Source organism: Pan paniscus, chromosome 5 (genome assembly GCF_029289425.2).
Source record: "Pan paniscus chromosome 5, NHGRI_mPanPan1-v2.0_pri, whole genome shotgun sequence".
Classification (NCBI taxonomy): Eukaryota; Metazoa; Chordata; class Mammalia; order Primates; family Hominidae; genus Pan; species Pan paniscus.
This window is the reverse complement of record NC_073254.2, coordinates 51,141,828-51,158,196: the sequence shown is the minus strand read 5'-3', so window position 1 is coordinate 51,158,196 and position 16,369 is coordinate 51,141,828. Positions and strand designations below refer to the sequence as shown.

General features: G+C 51.7%; 2 protein-coding genes and 1 pseudogene across 3 annotated transcripts; all 3 read right to left on the bottom strand.

Moving 5' to 3' along the window:
- Window positions 1-1,663: 1,663 nt before the first annotated feature.
- On the bottom strand, window positions 1,664-10,277 carry CDKN1A (cyclin dependent kinase inhibitor 1A). Of its 2 annotated transcripts, none has more exons than XM_008972312.3 (3): window positions 10,122-10,277; window positions 4,452-4,901; window positions 1,664-3,245 (listed from the first exon to the last, which is right to left on the bottom strand). In XM_008972312.3, exons 2-3 carry the CDS (start codon window positions 4,894-4,896, stop codon window positions 3,196-3,198), a joined length of 495 nt encoding a protein of 164 aa, XP_008970560.1. In that variant the 5' UTR covers window positions 4,897-4,901; window positions 10,122-10,277; the 3' UTR covers window positions 1,664-3,195. The 2 variants fall into 2 exon arrangements, with proteins under 2 accessions (XP_008970560.1, XP_008970561.1); XM_008972313.4 differs by lacking the exon at window positions 10,122-10,277 and adding an exon at window positions 9,981-10,113.
- Window positions 8,041-10,115, bottom strand: LOC134730498 (uncharacterized). Its single transcript, XM_063604874.1, has 2 exons — window positions 9,666-10,115; window positions 8,041-8,693 (listed from the first exon to the last, which is right to left on the bottom strand). Exons 1-2 carry the CDS (start codon window positions 10,050-10,052, stop codon window positions 8,424-8,426), a joined length of 657 nt encoding a protein of 218 aa, XP_063460944.1. The 5' UTR covers window positions 10,053-10,115; the 3' UTR covers window positions 8,041-8,423.
- A 2,945-nt stretch (window positions 10,278-13,222) lies between the features above and the next one.
- On the bottom strand, window positions 13,223-15,142 carry LOC100968009 (cytosol aminopeptidase-like; annotated as a pseudogene).
- Between the last annotated feature and the right edge of the window lie 1,227 nt (window positions 15,143-16,369).

Sequence of the window (16,369 nt, the reverse complement as noted above, 5' to 3'; positions counted from 1 at the left end):
GCCCATTTATCGGATGATTTAGTAAGCTGCCATGTTTAAGCAGCGGCCGGAGCAAGAGAGGGCTCTGAAACAGGTGCAGGCTATGGGACAAGCACTTGGGTCACACGCCCCAGTGTATTCCCTGGTCCTGGACTTTTATCTGTGGATAAGTAGACAGTTGTGAAGTCCCTGGAAGTCCCCTCTGGCGGGGAGAGTCTCGTTTCAGAACTCTATGATTCTAGTAGAAAGCTCTGCCCTGTGCAGCAGAGAATTATTCCACATTTGAAAAGTAGTTCTGGGCCAAATTGCAGTGTTGGGAGCAGATAAATGATTATTGTTTTAAGCCACTCAGTCTTGGGGTGGTTAATTATGAATAGACAACCAGAAGATGCATGCAACAGTACCTTGTTTTTTGTAATGTTGGATAACTTTCCACTATATAAATATACCACAATTTGCATATCTATTCTGTTATGGACATTTCAGTTATTTCTAGCTTGGGTCTGTTAATAATAATGCTGCTGGAAACATTCTTTTGGTTTTTTTCTTTTTGAGGGAGACAGACAAGGTCTCACTCTGTTGCCCAGGCTGGAGTGCAGTGGTGCAGTCAGGGCTCACTGCAGCCTCGACTTCCCAAGCTCCTCAAGCGATCCTCCCACCTCAGCCTCCCAGGTAGCTGGGACTACAGGCACGCTCCACCACGCCTGGCTATTTTTTTTTTTTTTTTTTTTTGGAGAGATAAGAGTCTCGCTATGTTGCCCAAACTGGTCTCACACTCTTGGGCTCAAGCCGTCCTCCTGCCTTAGCCTCCCAAAGTGCTGGGATTATAGGTGTGAGCCACTGTGTAGAACATTCTTATGCCTTTTTCAGTGGAAATATGAACTCATTTCTCTCGAGAACATGTCCAGGAATAGAATTACTGGGTCATGAGGTAGCCATGAAGGTAGGCATCTTTAGAAGATATTACCAAACAGTTTTTTATTTATGTATTTATTTGAGATGAATCTCACTGTCACCCTGGAAGAGGCTGGAGTACAGTGGTATGATCTCAGCTGACTGCAACCTCTGCCTCCTGGGTTCAAGTGACCCTCCCACCTCAGCCTCCCAAGTAGCTGGGATTACAAGCGTGCACCACCATGCCCAGCTAATTTTTGTATTTTTAGTACAGATTTCACCATGTTGGCCAGGCTGGTCTTGAACCCTTGGCCTCAAGTGATCTCCTGCCTCAGCCTCCCGAAGCACTAGGATTCTAGGTGTGAGCCACTGCGCCCGGCCCAAACAGGTTTTTTAAATAAGAGATCCAGTTGCTCCATAACCTTGCCAACGCTTGGCACTGTCAGTCTTTTTTAATCATTCTGGTAAGCGTATGGTGGTATCTTATTGTGGTATCTTAATTTGCATTTATCTGATGAATAATGATGTTAAGCTATAATATATTCTTTACAAAAAGATTACACAACAAACCAAAATATTGACATTGGTGATCTTTGCAGAGGTGTGACAGTAGTTTTTGTTTTGCTGTTGTTTTTTGCAGCACAGTCTTTCTGTTTGCTAAGTTTTCTGCATTCTCTAAATTTAAATGCTTCATTTTTAAAATTATTTTTTAAATTATGAAATCCCTCCCAAAAGCCCATTTGTTCATTTTTATAATAAGGTATAATAACCACAATAGTAATATTACAAGTAAAGTCACTAAGAATCATTTATTGAGCACCTGCTGTATATTCAGCATTGTGGGAGGAGCTGTGAAAGACACAGAACAGTACAGGGTGTGGTCCCTGCCCTCGAGAGGTTTACAGTCTAGGTGGAGAAACGGGAACCAGGACACATGGGGAGCCGAGAGAAAACAGTCCAGGCCAGTATGTTACAGGAGCTGGAAGGTGTTTGGGGTCAGACCCCAACACTCCAAGTACACTAAGCACTTCAGTGCCTCCAGGGGCTCAACGTTAGTGCCAGGAAAGACAACTACTCCCAGCCCCAAATGAGCCCACGTGGCATGCCCTGTCCATAGCCTCTACTGCCACCATCTTAAAATGTCTGACTCCTTGTTCCGCTGCTAATCAAAGTGCAATGAACTGGGGAGGGATGGGGTGGATGAGGAAGGTCGCTGGACGATTTGAGGGGCCAGTGTCTCCCTCCTAGAAAGATCTACTCCCCCATCATATACCCCTAACACAGAGATAACCCCACTCAAGGGGGCCTGTGCCACCACATGGGACCCTCACCCCCACAGCTAGAGGAGGGGGCGGTCGCTGCTTGAGCTGCCTGAGGTAGAACTAGGGTGCCCTTCTTCTTGTGTGTCCCTTCCCCTTCCAGTCCATTGAGCTGGGGGTGGGGGCGGGACAGGCACCTCAGAGCCACCTGGAGCTGAGAGGGTACTGAAGGGAAAGGACAAGGGGGAGGGACAGCAGCAGAGGGGAATTGCAGAGCCCAGCTGGAGAAGAAGGGTAGCTGGGGCTCCTCAAAAGGTACAGGGGAGCCAAAGAGGGAAAAGGCTCAACACTGAGACGGGCTCCCCAGTGCAGGTCAGAGGGGCCATGAGGGCAGGCGGGGTGGTCTGCTCCAGGACCCCACCTTCCCCCTGCCTTCACAAGACAGAGGGGGGTATCAAGAGCCAGGAGGGTACCAGGTCCCCAGCTCAGCCCTAGGCTGTGCTCACTTCAGGGTCACCCTGCCCAACCTTAGAGGAGGTGAGGGGACTCCAAAGTTTTTGATGATGCCCCCACTCGGTGAGGCCCCTTCAAAGTGCCATCTGTTTACTTCTCAAATGAAAAAGAATTCAGGTCTGAGTGTCCAGGAAAGGGGGTGAATTTCATAACCGCCTGTGACAGCGATGGGAGGGAGCCACACCCCTCCAGAGGGTACCACCCAGCGGACGAGTGGGGAGGAGGAAGTAGCTGGCATGAAGCCGGCCCACCCAACCTCCAGGAGAGAGGAAAAGCAGAACACGGGATGAGGAGGCTTTAAATAGTATTTCATAAAATAAAAATGCCCAGCACTCTTAGGAACCTCTCATTCAACCGCCTAGTTTTTGTTTAAATAATTCTAATGCCAGAGGCTGGGGGGCAGGGGGCGGCCAGGGTATGTACATGAGGAGGTGTTTAAATTAAAACACAAATAATAATTAAGACACACAAACTGAGACTAAGGCAGATGATGTAGAGGGGGCCTTTGAGGCCCTCGCGCTTCCAGGACTGCAGGCTTCCTGTGGGCGGATTAGGGCTTCCTCTTGGAGAAGATCAGCCGGCGTTTGGAGTGGTAGAAATCTGAGGAGAGACAGCAGAAGTCAGCCAGGCCAAGAAGAAGAGGATGCGGCGGAGCTGCCCAACTGAGGAAGACAGTGGGGGGCCAGGACACCCTTCCCTGGGGCCAATGGGGCCGACTGCTGAGAACAGGAAGAACTCGGGGAACGTCCACTCTGTCTCTTGAGGGGTATTATGGAGTGTCCCACCATGCTTCACAGATGTGATTTTATCCATCACCGCACCCGCACCCATGGGTCTGCTCTAAGTCAAGCTGCCCAGCAGAGGAACCACTACTAGCTCTGTGTGCTTGTTTAAACAGACTACAATCAAATAACATGAACAATTCAGTTCCTCAGTCACATGAGCTGTGTGTCAAATGCACAACAGCCGTATGTGGCTCGTGGCCCCTGTACCGGACACTCCCATCCCTGCAGAGTTACTGGACAGTGCTGATCTAGAGATTCTGTTACAAAATGCATGAAAGTGTTCAGCACAATGCCGGGCCCATATAAACGTCAGTAGTTGTTGTTATTATAATTAGTCTTGACCCAACTGCAAATTCACTTTGAGACCTTAGATAAATCACTCTACCTCTCTGAGCCTGGTTTCCTTGCCCTAAAAGGATGGCAAGGGGCTGGGCATGGTGGCTCACACCTGTAATCACAACACTTTGGGAGGCTGAGGCAGAAGGACTGCTTGAGCTCAGGAGTTCAAGACCAGCCCGGGCAACATGGTGAGACCTTGTCTCTACAAAAACTCAAAAACTTAACCGGGCGTAGTGGTGTACAACTGTAGTCCCAGCTTCCCAGCTACCCAGGGGGCTGAGGTAGGAAGATCGCTTGAGCCCAGGAGTTTGAAGCTGCAGTGAGCCATGATCGTATCACTGCACTCCAGTCTGGCCAACAGAGTTAAGACACCTGTCTCAAAAAGAAAGGCGGGCAGGGTGACAAGAATGTCTTATGTTATAACATTGCTATAAGGACTAAATAAATCTACCTTAGAAGCTTGGCAAAGGGCCTGGCATAATGAACATTCCCAATAAATGTTAGCTAGTTGGTCTTTGCTGCCTACTTGCTGTGTGACCTCAGGGAGGTTGCTTCCCCTCTCTGGGCCTGTTTCCTTCTACCTAAGGAGCATGCTGGACCAGGACCAGACAGGTCAGCCCTTGGACCACGGATTCTGAGAATCCCGGTCCCTTACAAAGTCCTTCCCTGCACATGTCCTCACCTGTCATGCTGGTCTGCCGCCGTTTTCGACCCTGAGAGTCTCCAGGTCCACCTGGGGACCCTTCAGCCTGCTCCCCTGAGCGAGGCACAAGGGTACAAGACAGTGACAGGTCCACATGGTCTTCCTCTGCTGTCCCCTGCAGCAGAGCAGGTGAGGTGCCAGGCCGCCTGCCTCCTCCCAACTCATCCCGGCCTCGCCGGGGCCCCGTGGGAAGGTAGAGCTTGGGCAGGCCAAGGCCCCGCACACGCTCCCAGGCGAAGTCACCCTCCAGTGGTGTCTCGGTGACAAAGTCGAAGTTCCATCGCTCACGGGCCTCCTGGATGCAGCCCGCCATTAGCGCATCACAGTCGCGGCTCAGCTGCTCGCTGTCCACTGGGCCGAAGAGGCGGCGGCAGGCCTTGCTGCCGCATGGGTTCTGACGGACATCCCCAGCCGGTTCTGACATGGCGCCTGCAGCAGAGATACAAGGAAGGCCCTGGTCACGGCAGAGATTAGACACTATGTTACCTGGCCGGGCTTTGCTGTGTCACCTGAGGTGACGTCTTCCTACCAGAGGGTCTCTCTCACTCCTTCCAGCTGGTCTTCCTGCTTCCTTCCCACAGGAGGCCTGATCCCCACCAGCAGAGCTCAGCCAGCCTGGCACCCCAAGGTCACTGGGAGAGCAGGCAACTGAAGGGCAAGCTAATGTCAACAAAGGCAAGTCTATTGCAAGAGCAAGGACCAGGGTCCTGTTTGCCACCAGGTATTATCAGCTAAAATCAATTTGTTTTCCCCCCAGAGGTGTCCCTCATGGGTGTGAATGCCCCCCAAATATGTGTGAATTGCCAGAGTCCAGCAGTTTCCTAATCGCAGCCCTGGCCAGAAGGTCAATTCCCAAAAGAAGAAACAGTCTGACAGTTCCTCCAGCCTCCTAAGTCCCCCCACCCAGAGCCCCAAGTAGGGTAACCCTGCTCTGCCAAGTAAAAGTACCCTGGACTTTGGGGCAAAAAGCACCCGGGTTGTGGTCCTAGCTCTGCCAGTTACTACGTAAGCTTTAAAAAGCCACTTAATGTCTCTAGGTCTCAGTTTCCTCATCCATAAATGGGGCCATGTACAAGTTTAAAGAGCATGGCTACAGACACATACTCAAGAAATTGATCACAGAGTCCATGCAGCAAGGCAGACAGAACAGAGCTGAATGAAAGGCTGTATCCTGGTGGTTAAGCAGGAGGGCTCTGGAGCCAGATCACCTGGGCTGGAGTCCAGGTTTTACTAGGTGACCCTGGGCAAGCAACTTAACTTGTCTGAGCTCTAGTTTCCTCATCTATAAAATGGGGATAGTAATGGTGACTGTCTCAGAGGATAGACATGAGAATTAACTGAGTTAATGTAGGTAACGTGCCAGCAGCACTTCGTATAGAGAAGTGCATTGAAAACAGAAGTATGATTATTCCTCTCTGCCTTCAGTTTTACTGAGCCTCCCCCCTATCACTTCCCCCTGCCAACTACCTCCTTCAGACAGCAGCTGACAGGTGCTGTAGGCTGAGGGCCTTTCCCAAGGATGTCGTCAGGCGGGTGGCCTAGGGGTAAGGAGGGGCCGGGCGGGGCAGCGCAAGGGATGATTTCTCCCAGGCTGAGCCACATCCTGCCAGGCACATCAGGTCATCTGAAGTCTAGACACCTGGCAGCCCCTGCCTCGTGTTGCCTGTGTCCAAGGAACCCGTTTTGCAGGCAAAAAGAAAATTAAAGGTGGCTGGTCTACCTGGCTCCTCTCCTCCCCCTTCAGGAGAGGGAAAACGGAGAGTGAGTTTGCCCATGAGGGAGCCCTGGCACCTACCTGCCTGCTCTGGCTTGACTCCAGGGCTGAGTGACTGCACGACCTTGGCAGCAACTGGGTTTTCCTAGGGACAAGTCCCAACTTGCAGGCTCTGGGGGTGAAAGCTCTGCTGAGTCCTCCTGAGGCAGGAAGCCTGGGACACATGCCACATCTGCCCCACCCCACCTCACCCCACTGCTTGTGATCAGTGGAGCCCACAGTTTCACGTCCCAGCTGGTTGGGAGAGGAGGCTCTTGGTAACTTCACACCAAGTTTAAAGGGCAGGAGATGGAAGAGATATGAGACTTGCCCCTGAGTCATACAGCTAAAAAGGCCAAAGGCCACTGCCCCATAAAGGGGTCACCCAGTACAGTGGACAGAGCCCTCAAATAACCTCTATCCACCCTCTGCTAGGCATGAGTTGGGATTTATTTATATATTTTTATGTTTGGGGGCTGTTCTAAGCAGTTTAAAAATATCAATCCCCCTAAAAAGTGGATATCTATTAGCTCCCTTTTTACAGAAGAGGCAACCATGGCTCAGATAAGTTAAGTAACTTGCCCAACATCACACAGTTCATAAGTGGCACAGCCAGGATCTGAACCCAGGCCTGTTTGCCTTGAGTCCTGTGCTGTAGTATTGAACCCCACTCCCTCTCTAATTTTGAAGTTTCTTAACCAGAGAGGCCCATCACAATCACTTGGGGATGCCGGGGCAGTGGCTTATGCCTGTAATCCTAATACTCTGGGAGGCAGAGGTGGGAGAATTATTTGAGCCCAAGAGTCCAAGACTAGCCTGGGCAACTAGCTGAGACCCTGTCTCTACTACAAATAAAAATAAATAAAAATTAGCTGGGTGGTTGGGTGCAGTGTCTCACGCCTGTAATCCCAGCACTTTGGGAGGCCGAGGAGGGCGGAGCACGAGGTCAGGAGATTGAGACCATCCTGGCTAACATGGTGAAACCCCGTCTCTACTAAAAGTACAAAAAAAAAATTAGCCGGGCGTGATGGCAGTGCCTGTAGTCCCAGCTACTCGGGAGGCTGAGGCAGGAGAATGGCGTGAACCCGGAAGGTGGAGCTTGCGGTGAGCCGAGATCACGCCACTGCACTCCAGCCTGGGTGACAGAGCGAGACCGCGTCTCAAAAAAAAAAAAAAATCTGGGAATGGGGGCGGGGGGATCACGCCTGTGGTCCCGGTTACTTGGGAGGCTGAAACAGGAGGACTGCTTGAGTCCAGGATGGTGCCATTGCACTCCAGCCTGGGTGACAGAGTGCGACTCTGTCGAAAGAAAGAAAGAGAAAGAGAAAGAGAGAGAGAAAGAGAAAGAAAGAAAGAAAGAAAGAAAGAAAAGAAAGAAAGAAAGAAAGAAAGAAAGAAAGAAAGAGAAAGAGGCACCTAGGGAGTTTTTCAAAATATAGATTGCTGAGGCCCTGCCTCCTGAGACCAACTTAATCCAAATTGAAGATTCAAGCAAGTGTTTGGCACAGTTCCTCAGATGGGCACTCTTGGGGTGCCAGCCAGGCGGAGACACACTGGTGTGTTTGAAATGGACATTCTGGGTCTCAATACATCATAGGCACAAGGAGGAGGAGCCCGCCTAGGGCTTCATCAAGGAGCTGGATATTCCCTGGCTCCCGGGAGTTCAAGACAGGACTAGGATCTAGAAAGGCACCCTCTCCTCTTCTACCACCCCTCCTTCTCTTATGGCTCTTATAGGCCTCTCCTCCCCCATCAAAATCTGCTCTCATGCTCATAATAACTTTCAGCCCAAAGAAAACTCAGAAACGCAAACCCTTGTTTTAGAAACAATTAAAAATAGCCTCCTTTATTGGCCTTCCTGCCTTAGACTTCAGCCATATTTTAATTTCCAGTAAGAGCTCAGTGAATACTGTTGAACCTAAGGAGTGCTCCTTTGAAGGGGTGGTAATGGCATAGGGGTTGATCTCGGATGAGCCCAGGAGTAGCCGCGGCGGTTCGCGCCGGCCAGCCCCACTCCGCGGGAAAGCCTGTGTGCTATTCCCGCCAGGGCCGGGAGGGGGCGCCGGCCTCCAGGAAATCACGCGCGGGGTGGGAGGTGCGTGGGCAGAGCCTCGGACCGCTGGAGGGAGTAGTGATGAGTCAGTTTCCTGCAAGGCGCTGCTCGCCCGCCAAAACTCTGCTTCCACTCCGGCTGCGCGTCACCCTGGGGTGGGGAGGGGGAGAATGGGAGGGGACCGGGGGGCCGCGAACACGTCACGCTGAGCCGGCCAGGCTTCCGAAACTCCCGCCGCTGTTGGGAAACCGCGCGCTCTTGTGCCGTCTCTGACACACACACACACACACACACACACACACACACACACACACACACACACACACACGCCCGCGCAGACACACGCGCGCGCGCGGGCCGGGAGCCGGCCCCTCCACCTTATCTCCACGCCCAAAGCACGGGATGAGTCAGATCCCTGGAAAATAAAAATAGACGGGAGCAACGAAAACAAAACCGCTCGCAAGTCCTCCCAGAAACGCGACGTGGAGGGAGGCAAGGAGAGGGGAAGCTGCCTGGGCGCCCCAAGTTCCTAACCCAGCTCCAAGATGCTTTTCCTCACGAAGAGGGCGCAAGTGTCCCCCAGGGGTTTGGGACGGAGAGGACGCGCTGTGGTCCGCGCCAGGCGGCGGCGCCCCAGGGGGCGACTCGCCCCCCTGCTCCGCTCAGCCCTGTAGCTTTCGGAGAGGGAATCTGGGCTAGGTCGGGAAGCCCTGAGCCCCCGAGGCAGCTGATGGAGGCCCTGAGCAGCGTCGTGCCCCCCAGACCCCCCACCCCTCAAAGACATGAACCCTCCCCGCCTCCCATCCAGGCGTGGGCTCCGCTCCCGCCCCGGAGTCCAGCGCCCCGACCCGAGGGCAGGCTGGGCCGCGATTCTCCCGGCCGCGGTGGGAAAGAGGTAGAGGAGACCCTTGCCCTTCCCCTACTGACAGGCTGGTTAGAGCCCGCCCAGCGCAGGGCCGTGACTCCCCGACCCCTACAGCGCGCCGCGGAGCGGGGACCCGACGCGGTGTCCCGGACCTCCAGTGCCCGGCTTCCTTGGGAACAAACTGTTCCAGCCAAATAGGTCACTGTGCCGATGGGAGGACGGAGACCGCGAAGGGGCAGGGGAGAGGGCTTCTGGAGTCCCACTGTACCCCATCCCGGGCGGGGTTCTGACCTCATACAGTCCGTTCCCTGGGGTCTCCTTGTCACAGTGAGTCACCTCCTCGCTAGTCCTTAGGGGACGGGTCCTGGCACATTCCCAAGGGCCAGGAAACAGCCCGCGCTGACCTCAGCGCTCAGCCAGGTGGTGGACACAGTGGCGTAAAGGACCTGAACCTGGGACCTGGGCCAGGGCGGCGCAGATTGGATCCCAGAGCCACCCGGGACCGATCCTAGACGAACTTACTCCACTCCGCTTTCCTCGCCCTTCCTGGGCCCCTCCAGGGACACGGACTTCATCCCCACGCCGCGAGCAAACTGCGCCTGGGGCCTGGAGCCTGGAGCCAACCGCAGCCAAAGGCGAGCTCCCAGAACGGTCCCGTCCACGCCCTCCCTCGCCCCAGCTGGGTTTCCAGGGGCGGGGAGCGTGGCCAGGGATTCCTGTACTTGTAATCCCGCTCTCCGCCCGGGGTCTCCGGCACATCCCGACCCTCGTCACCCGCGCACTTAGAGACACCGTGTGCGCAAGCCGAGCGCGCACCGACCCACGCCCGTCATTCACCTGCCGCAGAAACACCTGTGAACGCAGCACACACCCGCGAACACGCATCCTCGCAGACACGCAGGGACACATGCGGGCACGCTTGGCTCGGCTCTGGGCCGTCGGCCCGGGGTCCCCTGTTGTCTGCCGCCGCTCTCTCACCTCCTCTGAGTGCCTCGGTGCCTCGGCGAATCCGCGCCCAGCTCTGGCTCCACAAGGAACTGACTTCGGCAGCTGCTCACACCTCAGCTGGCGCAGCTCAGCGCGGCCCTGATATACAACCGCCCCGCCCGGGCCCGCCTCAAGGAGGCGGGACCCGCGCTCGGCCCACCGCGCCGCCCGGGACCGCCCTCCCCGGGGCCCAGGCTCCTGGCTGCCCAGCGCCGACCCAGCTGAGCCTGGCCGAGTTCCAGCAGGCCAGCCGGTCCCGGAACCTCGCGTGCTGCAGGAGGGCACTTCCCTCCTCCCCCAGTCCCTCGCCTGCGTTGGTGCGCTGGACACATTTCCCCACGAAGTGAGCCACAAATCTGGCTTTTTTTACTTGGAGAATGAGTTGGCACTCTCCAGGAGGACACAGCACTGTTAGAATGAGCCCCCTTTCTGGCTCACCGCTGACCCACTCTGGCAGGCAAGGATTTACCCAATGCAACTGAAAAGAGCAGGAGGATGACATTAATAAATAAAAATTCATAAATAATAAAAACGATGCACCTCTCTGCAATTTCCAGAAAAGCCCCACAATATCACCTCTATTCCCACTGATCCCTCACTAGGTCACCTCTCCCAGAAGCACCTGGAGCACCTAGACACCCCAACAAAGCATCTTGAGGCCAGAATGATTTTTCAGTCCCGTTTATTTCACAGATGAGGAAATTGAGGTCCACTGAACTTAAGTATACAAAGTTGTTGATTGTCACATGCTTCCGGGAAGGAGGGAATTGGAGAGACTACCAAAAAAGGGCAACCTGATCTCCAGGGAAACAGAAGAATTGGACATTGAACCAATCTCCCTACACCCTACACTCACCTGAACAGAAGAAACCCCTGTGGTTGCAGCAGCTTTGTTGGCCAGGAAGGGGAGGATTTGACGAGTGAGTTGTCTGTCTCCTGAATACTCCCCACATAGCCCCTATACACTGCTGGGGAAACTGGGGCTCAGAGAAGTCTGGTGACCTAACTCAGATCATGCAGCAAAGAAATGACTATAGTTGGAACACAGGACTTTTGCCTCCTGCCCAGGGCTCTCTGCTTGTCATCCTTTATTTCTGTGGCTCCAAAATGACAAAAATGCCAAATAACCCTCATTTGCAGATGGTTTATGGAGATGACATAAATAAAGGACAATTCTGGAAGTGTCTACTGGTTCTTCTGACAGACACAGAAATGAGTGATGTGTCTATCCGCTCCCATCTACCTCACACCCCTGACCTCCCTTGGACTTCACCTTTGCCTCCTTTCTGTGCCTGAAACATTTGCAGTTTTGCTTTTAAAAAATTGCAGAGGATGGATTGTTCATCTGAACAGAAATCCCACTAAAAAACAGAACCCAGGCTTGGAGCAGCTACAATTACTGACATCTCAGGCTGCTCAGAGTCTGGAAATCTCTGCCCAGACATGCCCAGTCTTCTTCCTCTAACGCAGCTGACCTCGGGGAGGACAGGCTTCTTTCTCCTCTGCTGTGGGGATGGGAGCCCAGGTAGGGGTGGGAGGACACAGCAGCAGACCCCCTTGGCCTGCCTCGCCCTGGAGTCAGGCCAGGATTGTGGCTAAACCCCAGAAAGGCCACGGCACAGCCTCAGGACCCCACTCTAAGCCCCACTGCTGTCTGCACCTTCGCTCCTATACATCCAAACCATCCAAAGGGCTGGCTGTCAAATGTCCAGCAGAGGACAGGCACCTTCTCCCACTGCCTTGAAGCCCCTCTGCTTTCAGGCATTTCAAATAGACTAGACATTGTCTGTCTGTTTACTTTGGGGAGAAAATTTTTTTTAATAAAGGCTTGTAATGAATTATTTACATTTTTGTGGTACTGAGCTTCACAATGAAATAATTCTTTTTGTTGTTGTTTTTGGGAAAGAATTTTTTTTATAACTTCTAGCTCACCACCACCACGACATTCAATATTTCTTAAGTACCTACTAAGTGTCTAGTACTATTCAGTGCTTTTAAAAAAAAAAGTTTGCAACCATGCACTTGAATGTGTACCCAGACACACTCTAAGGGAGGACCTCTGCCCTGAAGAAGGCAAGGGAGCAGGCTGTTAAAAGTCACACACAAAATCTGACTCCCAGCACACACTCACACAAGCACACATGCATCAGATCCCAGCCCTGTCCCAAGGATCTACTGGCAGATCACATACCCTGTTCAGAGTAACAGGCTAAGGTTTACCTGGGGTCTCTAGAGGTCTCCTGTCTCCTACCATCCCCTTCCTCACCTGAAAACAGGCAGCCCAAGGACAAAATAGCCACCAGCCTCTTCTATGCCAGAGCTCAACATGCTGGGACATGTTCCTGACGGCCAGAAAGCCAATCAGAGCCACAGCCTGCTGCCCAAGCATGTTCCTGGGAAGCAGGCAGCATAGGGATGGAGGGAGGCTCAGCCTGGGGGACAAGAGTGCCCAGACCAGCCCCTTCCCCAGAGTGCGGTGGAGCAGCATGGGGTAGGGGAATGGTGAAAGGTGGAAAGCCCAAGCCTGAAGAAGGAGGATGTGAGGAAGGCTCAGTGGTGACTGCAGAAGCTGCCTAGGAAGGGAGAGGAAGTGCTGGGAACAATGTCACCATTTCTCAGAAAGAGACTGGGGAGTCCCAAATAGGGGCAGTCAGCTTTCAGAGGAATTCACCTTCACACAGGCTCCCAAGAAGTGAGACCCCAGAGAAGAGGCGGAACAAAGATAGAACATTATTGAGCAGAGGCAGCCCTGGCTTTTTGTTTTCATTTTGTTTTGTTTTGTTTTTTGAGACAAATTCAGCAGTGGCACAATCTCAGCTCACTGCAGTCTCCGCCTCCCAGGTTCAAGCAATTCTGCCTCAGCCTCCCGAGTAGCTGGGATTACAGGCATGCACCACCATGCCCAGCTAATATTTGTATTTTTTTTTGCACAAAAAGTTGGATTTATTGTTTCTGACAAGTGGCTAGTAATTTTCAGTTTGCTCATGTTCCTAGCATCACAAATCTGAAGTACAATTTTGCCTCTCAATTAAAAATATATACTGGCCGGGCGTGGTGGTTTACGCCTGTAATCCCAGCACTTTGGGAGGCCGAGGCGGGCGGATCACAGGGTCAGGAGTTTTGAGACCAGCCTGGCCAATATGGTGAAACCCCGTCTCCATTAAAAATACAAAAATCAGCTGGGCATGGTGGTGGGCACCTGTAGTCCCAGCTATTCAGGTGGCTGAGGTGGGAGAATTGCTTGAACCTAGGAGGCGGACGTTGCAGTGAGCTGAGATCATGCCACTGCACTCCAGCCTGGGTGACAGAGCGAGAGTCCGTGTCAAAAAAAAAAAACATATAAATCTTTGTGTAAAATGAAAAAAAAATCAAGGCATAAAAATTTCATTGTGTTCTACATTTTTAAATATAAATTGTCTCCTTTAAAATATTTTCATCCATTCATTCAAAAAACCTTTTAACTTCAACTGTCCAATTTAAGACAGAGTGAAGACATTTTTGAGTATCTGAACTAAGCATTGTCTTGACTGAAACGAAGTAAGAACTCTATGAGAGTCCTTGTGGGCCTCCCGGTCATGCCTTTCCATAGATAGGGAACCTTATTTTTGTTGGTCATCACAACTGCTATGCCTAAATGTGCCCACTTAGGATGAGTCACAAATTCTTTCAGGAATGCCACAGATGTACATGATCCCGCAGATCTATATTTTCCAATGTTGTTAACATCAGCCAGCTGGCAATCTACAACCTGTCTTGTATAATGTTTGAAGAGAGGCATCCTCCAGACACGGTCCCCTGTTTCAATGCTGGCCTCGAAGAGCTTGTTCCAGAGCCAGGATGAATTGGTAAAGACCCCAGTGGAACCTGACCCCAAAGCTACATCTATGACACCTGTTAAGGTGGTGGCATTGAGGATGACCTTCAGGTTAAATGTGTGCACGTAACAGAGCGCATCAGCCAGTATGAGCCTCCCCTCGGCATCAGTGTTATCAACCTGGATGGTCTTCCCGTTCCTGGCTCTAACAACATCCCCCAGCTTGTTGGCCTTGCCGCTGGGCATATTTTCACAAAGGGGGGCCAGACCTATAATATTAATGGGCAAATTGAGCTTTGCAGCAGACACAATGGCTGAGCATATAGTTGTAGCTCCTCCCATGTCGGCCCTCATGAGGTCCATATTTGCAGAAGCCTTGATGGAGATACCACCACTGTCAAAGGTAATTCCTTTCCCAACAAACAAGAGGTGGTTTGTCTGCATTGGGGCTGCCTGTGTAGTGAATTTCCAAGAAGACTGAGGGCTCGTCAGATCCTTTGGCCACACTGAGGAATGATCCCATTGCCTGTTCCTCAATCCAAGACCTGGGTCTGATATGAACCTCGGTTTACTACTAGCACTTTTGAGATTCTTCTCAATAATTTCGGCAAATCTGGTTGGCATCATCTCGCTGGCTGGCGTCTCCATCATGCCAAGTTCTGCCGAGAAGCAAACAGGACTCCTTTCTGCCAGGCCTCCTGATTCCCAGTTCCATAGAGCTTCACCGACATAGCCATCTTCTTTTTTTGCTTTAGGTCATCGTATTCATAGAGACCAAGCACCGCGCCCTCCTCAGCAGCCTGAGCGTCTCTACAGGGATCCACCTCCACAGAAGAGAGCTCCGGGTCTTGAATCTGCCTGCATCCTGCTGCAACAGCAGCTCTGATGTTTTCTTTGCCTTCCTGCCAGTTTTTCTGTTCGTCGATTCTGGCTACCTTTTTGCCGAGGCCAACTAGCACCACGCTGGGGAAGTCCTGATGCAGACCATAAAAGGTTCGAGTCTTGCCTGCCTTCAGAGGTGGTCCAGATATGTTCAAAGTCTCTCTCAGCTTTCCAGCTATCAATTTATCAAGATTCTCTCCTGCACTTGTGAACTGTGGCACATCATCTTCTTTTTCTTTGGAATAGATTCCTAAAACAAGGCCCTTTGTCATGTCTGCAGCGGAGAGACCCCGGCTCCCGAAACATCTCACAGCCAGACGTCAATGACTCGCCCCACCCAATGTTTGTATTTTAGTAGAGAGAGGGTTTCTCTATGTTGGTCAGGCTGGTCTCAAACCTCGACCTCAGTTGATCTGTCTGCCTCGGTCTCCCAAAGTGCTGAGATTACAGGCGTGAGCCACTGCGCCCAGCCTATTTTTATTTTTTATATATTTTTTGAGATGGAATCTTGCTCTGTTGCCCAAGCTGGAGTGCAGTGGCGTGATCTCGGCTCACTGCAACCTACACTTTCTAGGTTCAAGCGATTTTCCTGCCTCAGCCTCCCGAGTAGCTGGGATTACAGGCATGTGCCACCATGACTGGCTAATTTTTGAATTTTTAGCAGAGACGGGGGTTTCGTCATGTTTCATCATGTTAGCCAAGCTGGTCTTGAACTCCTGACCTCAAATTATCTGGCTGCTTCAGCCTCCCAAAGTGCTGAGATTACAGGTGTGAGCCACCATGCCAGGCCTATTTATTTATTTATTTATTTATTTATTTATTTATTTATTTTTGAGATGGGGTTTCACTCTGTCGCCCAGGCCGGAATGCAATGGTGTGATATCAGTTCACTGCAACCTCCACCTCCCAGGTTCAAGCAATTCTCCTGCCCCAGCCTCCCAAGTAGCTGGGATTACAGGCTCCCGCCACTATGCCTGGCTAATTTTTTAATAGTTTTTAGTACAGACGGGTTTCACCATGTTGGCCAGGCTGGTCTCAAAGTCCAGAACTCAGGTGATCCGCCTGCCTCAGCCTCCCAAGTGCTGGAATTACAGGCACGAACCACCATGCCTGGCCAGGCCTATTTATTTTTATTTTTAATAATTTTTTTAAGGCTAGTTAAGTGAAGCAGTGGGAGTGGAGAAGGAGCAAAGAAATCTATAACTAAAAATATAAAATTAGCTGGACATGGTGGTGCATGCCTGTAATCCCAGCTACTTGGGAAACTGAGGCAGGAGAATCACTTGAACTCGGGAGGCGGAGGTTGCAGTAAGCTGAGATTGCGCCATTGCACTCCAGCCTGGGCAACAAGAGCAAAACTCTGTCTCAAAATAAATAAATAAATAAATAAAAGAAAAGACATGTATTCTTACTGTGAGGCTCTGTTCTTCATTAAATATGATCTTAAAAGCAAAGTGCTTAGCCTGGCACATAGAAATCACTCCATGAATATTAGTTATGATGATAATTGCTGTACAAACATCCCCAGGAAAGGCATCCCTTG